At 33.2% G+C, this 12,582-nt stretch overlaps 1 protein-coding gene across 7 annotated transcripts in view; it reads right to left on the bottom strand.

Moving 5' to 3' along the window:
* The window catches only part of WRN (WRN RecQ like helicase), a 99,711-nt gene that overhangs the window by 77,460 nt on the left and 9,669 nt on the right, over positions 1 to 12,582 (bottom strand). For all 7 annotated transcript variants that reach the window (XM_087814152.1, XM_087814153.1, XM_016209082.2 and 4 more), the window contains exons 2-3: positions 2,336 to 2,452; positions 1,387 to 1,499 (exon numbers count right to left, since the gene is read on the bottom strand). In XM_087814152.1, the coding sequence (XP_087670278.1) occupies positions 1,387 to 1,499; positions 2,336 to 2,428 (206 nt within the window). In that variant the 5' untranslated portion in view covers positions 2,429 to 2,452. The remainder of the gene's footprint in view (positions 1 to 1,386; positions 1,500 to 2,335; positions 2,453 to 12,582) is intronic.

The following is a 12,582-nucleotide window of genomic DNA, read 5'->3' as shown; positions in this document are numbered from 1 at the left end:
TTACAATACTGTTACTACTGACAAAAATAGAAAAAAACTGCATTTCCATCAACAAAAGAATGGACAAATTGTGGCATAATGAAACAATATTATATAAAGGTTAAAATAGAACTATATATACCAAAAATTCTGAAAAACATAAAATGTTGAGTGAAAAAGACAAGTGGCAAAGTATGCACATAAAGTGAGAGCATTCTGCCCTGGCCAGTGTGGCTCAGTTGGTCAAGCGTCCTCCTGTGCACAGAAAGGTCGCTGGTTCGATTCCCAAGCAGGGCATATACCCAGGTTGCAGGTTCGATCCTGCTCGGGGTACATGCAGGAGGCAACCAATCAATGTCTCTCTTTCACATCAATGTTTCTCTCTCCCTCTGCCTTCCTCTCACTAAAAAAAATCAATAAAAACATATTTATTAAAGTGAGAGCATTTTTTTAAAGTTTTGAAATAGGCAAAATAATAGTATGTGGTATTTTGAAATATAAAATTATGAATATTATAGAAAACATGTGAGGGAATACAAACACTGACCTCATGATAGAAGTTATCTCAGTAGGCTGGGGAGGAGAGAATCAGAAAGGGCATACATGGGGCTTTAGCTGCATTTTATTATTTCATTTCTTAATAAAGATTTGAAGAAAATGAGTATTAAGTTTGATAAAGCTAGGTGGGATATACAGGGTGTCCCAAAAAAATGAATACGTACTTTAACAGCTGATAGCTCAATTTTGAAAATGAAATGTATTTTAATAAACACTGCCTTTATAATTATCCAAAGTGTGTGTATACATTTTTGGGGGACTCCCTATATATGTGTTTGTATTACTATCTATTACTGTTTATATCTGCCTATTTCACAATTTTTTTAAATTAAAAATATATTTTAAAGAGCCTTAAACTGACTTAGTGCAGAGTCTTAATTTAACAAGACAATTTTTAAAAATACTAACAAACAGTCATTTCAAATGTTATTTTAAGGATCATTTGCTATAATTGTGAACTAAATGAAACAGAGCCCATCACAACCATTTTAATGAATATAAAGTGGTACTTAAGAGTGTGAATAATTCCTGTTTTTTTCCCTAAATTGGTGAAATAAACATAATGTATTCAGTAGTTCTATATATAACATCTCACGTGTTGACAGTAAAAATATCAGCTAAAGTAATATAAAAGCTTATGAATGAACAGGCAAACAAGTAATTTAATTCAGTGATTTTAAGTTTTGATTTTAAAAAGAATTAAAACTTATCAATGATATTCTACATATATGAATAATTACCCATTGAACACACCTCCACTGCAAAAGTCAGTATACTTCAAATATTACCACATTAGTAATCTTCAGAGGGTCCAAATTCCAATGAAACTAGGAAATTCAAATCTCTTACCTAATATCTTCTGATAGGAAAGAACAATCACTAGGTTCATAACTGTACACAATGGATCCAGTGAATTCCAGGAAGGGGAGGTCATCTTCCAAAACACTCTTCTGAATAGATGCCTTGAGTTAAATAAAATTCCAAAAAGGTACAAATAAAGTTCATATAAAATAATAAATGTTCATTGAAATAATAAAGCTCCCTGAAGCATTCAAATTATAGTTCTAAGCTTTATTAACTAATGCTTTATAGACTGATGAAGTCATAAGGACAATGTAACAAAGATAAAGCCATCCACTGTAAAGTTATTTTTCTAACAAGTTTATCTGCAAACTTCTAATGCTATTCTCATAAAAACATTTATTTTATTGATCGTTCCTGTAATTATATTAGTATTCTAGCTGTAATAATGTTGCCATAAAAATGCTGAAGACTGGTTGGTGGATCTTGTATCTATGAGGACCTAAACTTGCTCAATCATAGAAAATTCAGCAAAGTAAATACTGTCTAAATTACTGCAACAAACCAGTAAGGTCAACCATGCAAAGTAGATAAAAAAGGAAAATACAGAGTAGGAATTCTGATTTTGTAAAGCCAATCAAAATGTAATTCCACCTGACCAGTGTGGCACAGTGGCTGAGCACTGACCCAGGAACCAAGAGGTCACCCACCAGTTTGGGGTTCAGGCTCCATCCCCAGTAGGGGGAGTATAGGAAGGAACCGATCTATGATGTTTCTCACCAATGTTTCTATTTTTCTATCCCTCTCCCTTCCTCTCTCTCTAAAAATCAATAAAAATATATTTTCTTTAAAAAACATAATCCCATTCACCCATTCAATAACTAAATTCTGGTTCATTCACACAATAGCTACTATAAATTAATGACCTCAAGTTTAAAAGGATCAACTCACTTTACAGGCAAATTTACATAAAAGGAATAACTGGTGAACTGCATACCTTACTTTCTTCTACAGTACATCTTTTATTCTGCGTAGACATCCATTCAGGAAGTTTCCGCTGCTGTAGAGTTTTCAATTGTTTTTTATTCATTTTTAAAAGGCTCTGTTGCAAAATCTAAAAAACAATTACTTTGTAAATAAACAAAGCACAACCTTTGAAGAAAACTCAGAGAAAGGCCTGTGGATATTATTAAAGAACCAAACATACACATGTAGTCAGTTACAGCATGTAGGCCCAAATATAGGATATAAGAGCTAGAATCGCAAAAGAAAAAGAAACAGATACAATATGCCAGATCTAATAACTATATGTTTAGCTAGTTTCTTTTTTCTTTTTAAAATATATTTTTATGGATTTCAGAAAGAGAGGAAGGAAGAGAGATAGAAACATCAACCATGAGAGTCCCTGATCAGCTGCCTCCTGCACACCCCCGACTGGGGAACAAGCCCACAACTCGGGCATGTGCCCTGACCGGGAATCGAACCCAGATCTCCTGGATCCTAGATCGATGCTCAACCACTGAGCCACGCCCAGCTGGGCAAGGACTTTTATATTTTAAAGATCCTAAATGTACACTCTGTTCTCCTTGGGATCAGTGAGTCCTCAGGAAGGACTCCTTGCCAAGTCTTTTCTTAAGGTCAGAAAAATTTCCCCTTATTATGGGTTGAACTATATCCTTCCCCCCAAAAAAGGTAGGTTGGAGTTCTAATCCTCAGTACCTCAGAATGTGATTCAGAATGTGATATAATCTGGAGATAGAGCCTTCACTAGGAGTAATCAAATTTAAATGAAGTCATTAGGGTGGTTCCTAATCCAAAATGAGTGATATCCTTACAGAAAGGTGAAATTTGGACACAGAGAGACATGCATAGAGGGGAGATGATATGAAAAAATACATGAGAAGCCAGTCATCTACAAGCCATGGAGAGAGGGCCTGAAACAGGTCCTTCCCTCACAGCACTCAGAAAGAACCAACTCTGCCAACAACTCCAAAAACTGTGAGACAAGGAATTTCTGTCAAGTCACCCAGTTGGTGGTAATTACAGCAGCTATATAGTAAACTAATATACCTCTACTTACTAAGTTATCAATTGCCATGTCTATTTTTTTATTTCCTTCTACAGCATTTCCTCACATGCTAGTGAATTTCTTCCTGCATGAATTTCTTCTCCTAGTCTCTATTTTTTTTTTCTTCCTGACTACCACATCTTTAATTTTATTCTGTATTTTAAGATACTTCTTCCACTTAATTTGCAAGATGTTAATTTCACTCTCAACAGTGATATTCCTCTTTCAGTTTGTCAACAGAATTTTTATAAAGTTGAGATCTTTATTTAGTTCTAGGAAGCTTCTTTGTCCTCTAGGTGAGTCTCCCTAAATGTGCTTACTATTCCTTTCTTTTGCAAAAATTATAATCTAAATATTTCAAAGATCTGTTTCAATAGGAGTTTCCCGTTCTGTCCCTTCTGTTGTTGTTTCCAATGATGCTGGAGTCGTCAGGTGGACTATTATTTTACTTGGCCCGTATAACTCTATTTACCATCAGCAGTCACCAGCTTTTAGGGTACCTTGGGAAGCTGCAAACAAGCGACCAAGAGACTGTATGTTTTCTACTGAAGCATCAGGAGGCTATTTCTCTATTCACAGGTCTCCAAAGATGTAATCTTGAGGTCTAGCCCACCAACACATTGAGCCCATCAGTACAACTCCTCTGGAAGTTCTCTGACAGGAAAGATCAAGTAAGCTTCCTAGGACCAGTCAGTTGCTCAGTTCATTCAACAAACAGCTATTTAATTTTCAGCCATATTTGTTCTATCACACTAACTCCATTGAGTATTTTATTATGTTTCAGTTCCTTTCTTACCATCCAATTTTCCTTTTCCACCATTTTCAGTACTTTTATAAACACATGTTCCATTGAATCCATTGATAAAACTTATAGGGACTTTAAATTCTTTTTTTTGTTTATTAATTATTTATCAAGGGTCAACTATTCAGCTTAGTGAGCTTGATATCTGTTGATTTTCTTCAAATACATGACTCTCAATTGTTCACTTAATTTACAAATGAAGGGCTATACCAGGAGTTGGCAACATTTTCAAGTTCATGGCACATTCAGAAAATGAATATATTTTTATGGCACATTGGAGAGGGTAACTGGGAATGTGAACATAAAATTTTGTAAAACTTACATCTTCTTTATAAAATTAAAATTTTCAAACTCTTTAAATAAAAATCTTGAAATTGTTTAGGTGAACACAACTTTTGTGTATTAGATTTTATACTTAAAAAGGCTAAACACAACTCCTGATTAAGACCTTTTAACATTTTCTTAATATTCCATATAGCAACCACCGCAAAGAAGCTTTATTAGCACCCATGGTAGCAAATGGCAAAAGAGGGGAAGGCTTTGCTCCAATACACTGAAAACACCTTTTTCATGATTAACTAGCATTCCAACAATTCAATCTCTTTAAATTGTATTTCAAGAGTACTAATATCTTTAAATCTAATAGCTTCTCTAGTTCTTCTGAGAAATATGTAAATTCTTTCTGATAATGTAAGTAAGCTTTGAATACAAATGATTTTTTTATATCAAGTATTTCAATATAATGATAAAGTTTTGTCTCAGGCACACACTGACTTTAATTAATTCTTCTTTAGGATTCCAAGAACACCAATTAAGCATCACTTCTAAAACTATATTAACTTTCTCAAAGCTGAATTTTTGCTCTGAACCCATAAACTTTGTCAGTACACGTTCATTTATTTCCACATGATCATCGCACTTTTAAGTTAATTCAAGTGCTCAAAATGTCAGTTAAGGATATCATTTTTTGAAGCCAATAACTATACTTCAACAAATCTGCAAAGTAAGAATCATTCCCATAGAATAATTTGAATTTTTCCTTTTAGTTTATAAATCTTCCTTTGGACTGTCACACACGTTAGCAATGAAATAGCTAATCCCATTTAGTCACCTAATGCTGAAAAATAAGGCACTGTGGCAGCTTGGATTTCATTAGGTTCGCCATTTTTATGACATCATTGAAGGAGGAATTCAGAATTATGGGCAAATTTTTAATATTACGAGAGCTTCTCTGTGGATAAGACAACATATCCTTTTTTTTTTATATTGAACTTAACGTAAAGCCTTTATACCCTCCTGTTACTGCCAATTCTAAACTTCCACTGTTCCATAATATCTTGTATATTTCAAAATATTCATTTTTTTCACTTTGAATACTTCATCCTCAGTTGATTTTGGAACTTCTCTGCCAAGCAAATAATGTCCTTCCAGGTGTTTTTCTTCAGCCTTCTAACTGAGGGCCAATGCCAACATTTATAGATTCATATCTGCAACGAACACCTTTTTCATTAAATAATCTTTCGGATTAATATTGCCTTTATGTCTTTGACAAATCTTCAACATATCTTCTAATAGAACAATTTAAAATGTCAACTTTTCCATTTCCTTTTCCTTACTGCTGCCAAACAAAATATACCATACAGGCAGGAACAAAGAGCGGTGAGGAATCTGGGCTTTTCTAATTGTGCAGTCCCATAACTAGCTTCTTGAGCTCAATCTGGTTATCACTTTTATCAGTCTCTTAAAAGAATTTTGTTCTTATTTTGTACTAAAGATGATTTCAAAAGTTAAAATCTTTTATTTCATAAAATAGGGGTTTTATGAAAAGGTACCAGAGTGTTTTGTTTGACACTCCTACTTCATTTAATTTAAGCTGAAAGGTAAAGGATTATGGGAACACCAGATCCAATTCTGAGATAATCCTTTATTGACTATTCATTTATTAAATATTTACTATTATGTTGAGCTTATGAATCAAATGGCTTTTTGGCTTTAATCAATATATTAGACATTATAGTGAAAAAGGAAATACCTGTAGAAATTAAATATATTTGAATATAAAGTACTTTAAAATACTGTAGGTCTTTAATTCCTTGGGAAAAGCTTTTTGTCAATTTTTAGTTTGTCTGAATTCTTATGAGTATCTTTTTAACAAAGGAGACTAATCAAAAACTGAGTGTACTTAAATATTTATTTTCATTTAGTTTAATACTAAATTTTTTAGGTAAACATAATATATTTCTGGGTAATTAAAAATATTTCATATGAATTTTGGCAGTTAAAAAGACCTATATTTTCTTTATTGAATCAACTGAATTATATGTTCTATTATTAATTATTTATAGATAGAAGCACTAATTCTTTAAATTCTAAAATCAAACATAAAATGAATTCTATCAAAATCAGGTTTGACAAACTGTCACATCAAAAGCCCATCATAAAAAAATTAAAAATTAAATAACAAGCAAAAAAAACCTAACAAAATTGTTTTCCATTAAAGAACACTAAGTCTACAATAATCAGCTAACAATCATGCTCTTTTCTATATTAAGAGTAAAATTATAAAAATTAAGAAAAATAGCCCGGCCAGGCGTGGCTCAGCAGTTGAGCGTCGACCTAGGATCCAGGCGATCGGAGTTCGATTCCTGGTCAGGGCACATGCCCACATTGTGGGCTCGATCAATGGCTCTCTCATCATTGATGTTTCTATCTCTCTCTCCCTCTCCTTTCCTCTCTCTGAAATCAATAAAGCTATATTTAAAAAAAAAAAAATTAAGACAAATAAAATTAAGAGAATTTTATGTACACAAACACATAACTTTCCTGATGACTAAATAATATATACATACATAATTAAAGTAATAATTAGATAGGAAATTATTTAAAAGCTAAGTCAGGAGAAGTACTACATGATACAGCCACAACACAACTCTTTTTTACCATGTTTACTATGCACAGCCATATATTTTACTGAAGTAGTTTATAAAGGATCTACATAAAAAATGTTCAAATATAATTTCACCTATTCTAAATCTTTGAATGTTTGTCTTACAAAATGCTTGTATATGTCCAAAAGCTATAAAAAAATATGCAACCATCAAAATCTTGCTAAATTACCTACAACCGATATCACTATGCTACAGCACAAATTGGAAGCCACTAACTTTGCTCCAGCTAACTCTTGCAAAAATCAGAATGGGCCCAGTGTTGCTAGACCTTCCAATTTTTCAACAAAAGACAAAGAACTGGATGTTACGATGCTATCTTCCATTTGATATCAATTTCCGAGACCCACCTCTCAATTTATAACCTCTGTTGTGGACAGATCAATACTAATAGCTGGTATGGGTATCCCTAAAAAAAGTTTAAGTCAATACCCTTCACAAATCATTCTTTGAGTGAAGTACTTAGGTACATTTTTGTAGGTACACTACAGAATGAGTGGATCTTAAGTATGGAGCACATCTCTCCCCACCTCCCCCTTACTTCTGAGCCTACTGTGTCAACTCATACTGGCCTAGAGCATTACTCCACTCTATGGCTTCGAGAATCATACTAGGAGTGACCACCCAGCAAATTATTTACTTTCCCAAGCTGCAGAATTATGATTAAAAACCATGAACCCAGAGTAGGGCACTGGCCGTTCTTCCAGTCCATCAACTATCAGTATCAGCCATAAGTTTAAACAGTCAAATTTTTTAACAACTGGTTTGATGGTGTAGTAGAAAAACTAGTATATCTAACCATAGCCTAGGCTAAATGAAAGATAAGCCATCTTCCTCATGAAGGCAGGTCAAGGAAGTATTTTCATGCAATACAAAGATTTCCCTCAAAATACTTCTCTAGTTTTCATATCATTTTACCCATAGATTCATTTATAAGAATCTTACAAAAACAACCAGCATTCCCCAGAAAGATTTATATGCAAGGATAGTTATCCATATTATATATTATCATATTTAAAATATACATTATACAATATTTAAGTATAAAATATACACTAAGTATATAAAATATATATTTAAAATGTAATATAGAATATTTATAATAATAGAAAGTTGAAAACAGATCCTATGTCCAACAATGGAAAAGTGGTTAAATAATAAATTACCCCATAAAACAGGACACTGTGCAGTTATTAAAAACATGTTCTTATAATTTATCAAGTGAAAAAAAACAAGTTAGACTAATTTTACAAAATAAATATGTGTGTATTTGTGTGTATGTGTATTATATATATTATGTAATATATTAAGTATATAAAAATGTTATATATTTTTAAAAGTCTGGAGAAATATATACCAAAATAATAATGGTTATCCCACAACTGCAGATGGTTTTTAATTTTCTTCTTTATACTTATCCACATGTTCCAAATTTTCTAAATGAAAATATGTTATTCAGCAAGGGAGGGGAGGAGTATGCCAATAAAAGGAAAGATTTTTCTTCAATGAACAAACAAGGCTACATTTTTTTATACTATAGAACAAGAGTCAGCAAGCTTTTTCTCTAAAGGGTCAGACAGCAAATATTCTAGGTTTCATGGACCAATTGTCTCTGTCACTATCACTCAAGTCTGTCACTGCAATATAAAAGCCATCAATGACACTTAAATAAGCACAGCTATGTTCCAATAAAACTTTATTTATATACAGTGAAATATAAATTTATACAAATTTTATGAATTATTATTCTTTCAAATTTTTTGTGAACATAAAAACCATTTAGCTCATAATCAATACAAAAATAGCAGCTTGTCAAATGTGACCCACTAGCTAGTTTGCTAACTGCTGCTAGAGAACACAGACAAAATGCTCTAAGACTGGAAAATGTCCAATGCTGATGTTACTAAATCTACGATAGCTAGTTTTTAATCACCATAACACATTCATAAAATATTTAATAATTATACAACTTTTTGGTAAAGCCATTTTTAAAATTAGTTGCAAAATGGACCTTATGATAGCTAAATTAGTTGGCTTGCTATAGGCTTAGTAATATTAGTCAACTAAATTATAACATGTTTTGAAAGAAATTCATCTTAAGTGATTTTATTTGACAGCAAAGCAATTAGTAAGACAAACTGTCTACTGAAGCCACTTCTAGTTCACGTCAATAAAAATCACATCAGTAAAATTTAAGTTACAACAAATTTAGGAAAATTAAGACCAATCACATTCCAAATTAGCTAATAAGTGATAGCTTTCTAATCATCTAGCTTTTAAACCATACTCTAGACTTCATTCTGGAAGACTAGAAATTCATTTCAAGAGCACAATATTCTTTCCACTTGGAATAGTATTATCTTCTAAAGAGTGGACAGATTTAACACTAGTCTCAAGAGAAAATTGGGTTTCACTGGATTAGCTCAGAGATTTCTTTGTCCCTAAAACCTCTAAGGTAAGGAAATTAATACCTACTGTTACCACAGTAACTAATTTCTTAAGGGCTAAACTGAATAAAGTATCCCAACCTTTCTGAATTGCATCCAAAAAAAGAAAATCACACTGGTAATTTAAATGGCACATACAAATAACAATTTCAAGTCCAGGACAACATTATCAGTAAGTCGTTCAATGCTTAACTCTGATAGGCACTTACATGTTTAACGCGGATCAATCTTCACTTTCTACCTAAAATAGTTCAATTCTATTTTGTTCAAAATATGTAAAGGCTAATCTGCTGAAATACACTGTTTTGCTAACAAAATGTCATAAAAGAGCAGTCATGGTACATAGCTATCATTTCAATTTTCTTGATTTGGGTATTTACGCAAATTTTATAATATCCGTTGAGTTTCACAATGTTTCTTTGAGGAAGAATGCTATATTACCAACACTGTGCACAAAAGAAAACTAACAACAAAGGCTAGCTGATATTGCAAAAGTTGAATTAGAGTGGAAAGAAATCACGAGTTGGAATCAGAAAACCTAAGCTCTAATGTTGCTTTGGGTTAAGGAAAATTATCCAAAAGTTAGAAGTAAGACAAAGAGAGGGCAGTATGTCATTTCAATGTCATATAGGAGCACAAACCCACCCAAGGATTATTTCATTAGGAAACATCTTTATGTGATTCATCATTTACTATTGATTAAAAACTCAGACTTTAGGAAGTAACATGTTAACTTATAAGTCCTTGATAAAGATGCAACTGAATTCTATCCAATAGATAAGATCATCTCAAAGGCTATGGTTATTATTGCCCTATAGGATGGCTTTGCATTTAAACCAGCAATCTTATTCCAAACTTCTTTATCTAATGTCTACATGTGATGGTCAGTTTTATGTGTCAACTTGACTGGGCTAAGGATTACCAGCCCAGAGCTGGTAAAACATTATTTTGAAGGAGGTTAGCTTTTGAATAGGTAGACTAAGTAAAGAAGAATACCTTCACCAATGAGAGTAGATATTATCCAATCTGTTGAACAAAAAAGCAGAAGAAGGGCAAATCCACTCTCTGCCTAAGCTGGGGCATCCATCTTCTCCTGCCCTCATACAACCTGGTTCTTGGGCCTTTGGACTGGGAGCAGGACTTACATCATTGGCTCCTCTGGTTCTCAGGCTTCCAGGTTTGGACTAGAACTACACTACTGGCTTTCCTGGGCCTCCAGCTTGCTGATACCAGATCATGGAACTTCTTAGCCTCCATAATTGCATGAGCCAATCCCTTATAATAAATATTTTTCTATATATCTATATATATCCTATTGATTCTGTTTTTCTGGAGAACCCTGACTAATACACTATATAATCTATGTTCCTCTTTGAACCAATTTTATCTCCTGTTGGTTTCCTCTTTAATGAATTGAATAAATGTGATGTGTCCATTTTATATTTGTATGGGAAACAGTCTTTAATTTTTGGAAAATTATACTTTGACACTTGGCCACTTAGTATTCGTGTGACTTTGGACAAGTCACTTTACTTTTCTAAATTTCCATTTCCTCATCTGTAAAAATGGGATTAAATTCCCATTACTTACCTTATTATACTACAATATTATTATATATATACACCACTTGCCTTACTGGCCATGGGACTGATGTGAACATAGTGTTAAACCTGTTATCACATCTTTTAAACTTCAGTTATACATGAGTTAGTATCCTGATAGAAGTAGCGATAGATCTTTTATTGCAGTTATACCTCATTCCCTTTAGAGTGCTAAGAGGAATCGAGAATCTGTGGGTTGAGATAGAGATGCCAAAACCATACAAACTAGACAAAGTATATAAATTTATCCAAAGTTAATTAAGCACTGAAGTGCTTCACGGGTAGAATGTTCTTTTACATGATACATTCAAATAGAAAAGAGAAAATTGATTCATTTATCTTAGAAGACTTCATTCTTTCCCATTGTACCTGACCCAAGGAGTACTGAATTTCAGCATGCATCTATTTTCTTTCTCTAACAACACTTCACAAACTACATTTAGGAGGTTTCAGACTACAGTCTACATTACATATGAATAATATTCATATACTCATCTAACTTTTCATGTATGTAGAAAGAATATAGAAAAAAATTTTCAATGACTGATAAATTATAAGACTGGATTAATAAGTGTTTTCAGTCCTGGACAGTTTGACTGAGTAGTTAGAGCATCATCAGCCTGAGGACAGGCCCAAGGGTCGTGGGTTCCATTCCTGGTGAAGGGCATGTACCGTGATTGCAGGTTCTCCGCCCCAGTCCGGGTGAGTGCAGGAGGCAACCAACTGATTTGTCTCTCTCACATCAATGCTTCTCTCTCTCCCCCACCTCCTCCCTCCCTTCAACTCTCTCTGGAAATCAATGGAGAAGATGTCCTCGGGTGAGGATTAATAAATAAAAATAAGTGTATTCAATAACCTAACACAGAAAGCTTATAAAACCAAAGCAGCTTAAATGCTTCAGCAATTTAATTTGGTTAACAATGCCCTAATTTTGGTTAGACTCTTTCGGTTTTACCTATACAATTAAGGCATTTTTACAAAGAGAGGCAGCTTCTAGTCAAAAAGCCTTTCGAATGTAATCAACAATGTAATGAACTTTTAAAATTCTAGATTTGATATCATTTATTATATTACATATTTTCAGAAAATGTAACCTCACCCTTTGAGTATATCTACAGTTACCAATATACTAGCAACTAATATATATATATATATACACACACACATACACACACACACACACATATATGATACCATTATAATTAGTTATTAATAATAGGAAAGAAGCAAAAAGGGAAGCCAGACATTATAGGCATGTCATTTGGGCAGCTTCATCAGGAAGCTGCAATTTTACACTCCCCAGGAATCCAACAAAGGGAAGATAGACCCATGCCCAATGAAGTTGGGGTGACATAGGAAAGGTACTTGTCTGTCAATCACA

Source organism: Miniopterus natalensis, chromosome 2 (assembly GCF_054644295.1).
Source record: "Miniopterus natalensis isolate mMinNat1 chromosome 2, mMinNat1.hap1, whole genome shotgun sequence".
NCBI classification, from domain to species: domain Eukaryota; kingdom Metazoa; phylum Chordata; class Mammalia; order Chiroptera; family Miniopteridae; genus Miniopterus; species Miniopterus natalensis.
This window is presented reverse-complemented; position numbering and strand designations above follow the sequence as displayed.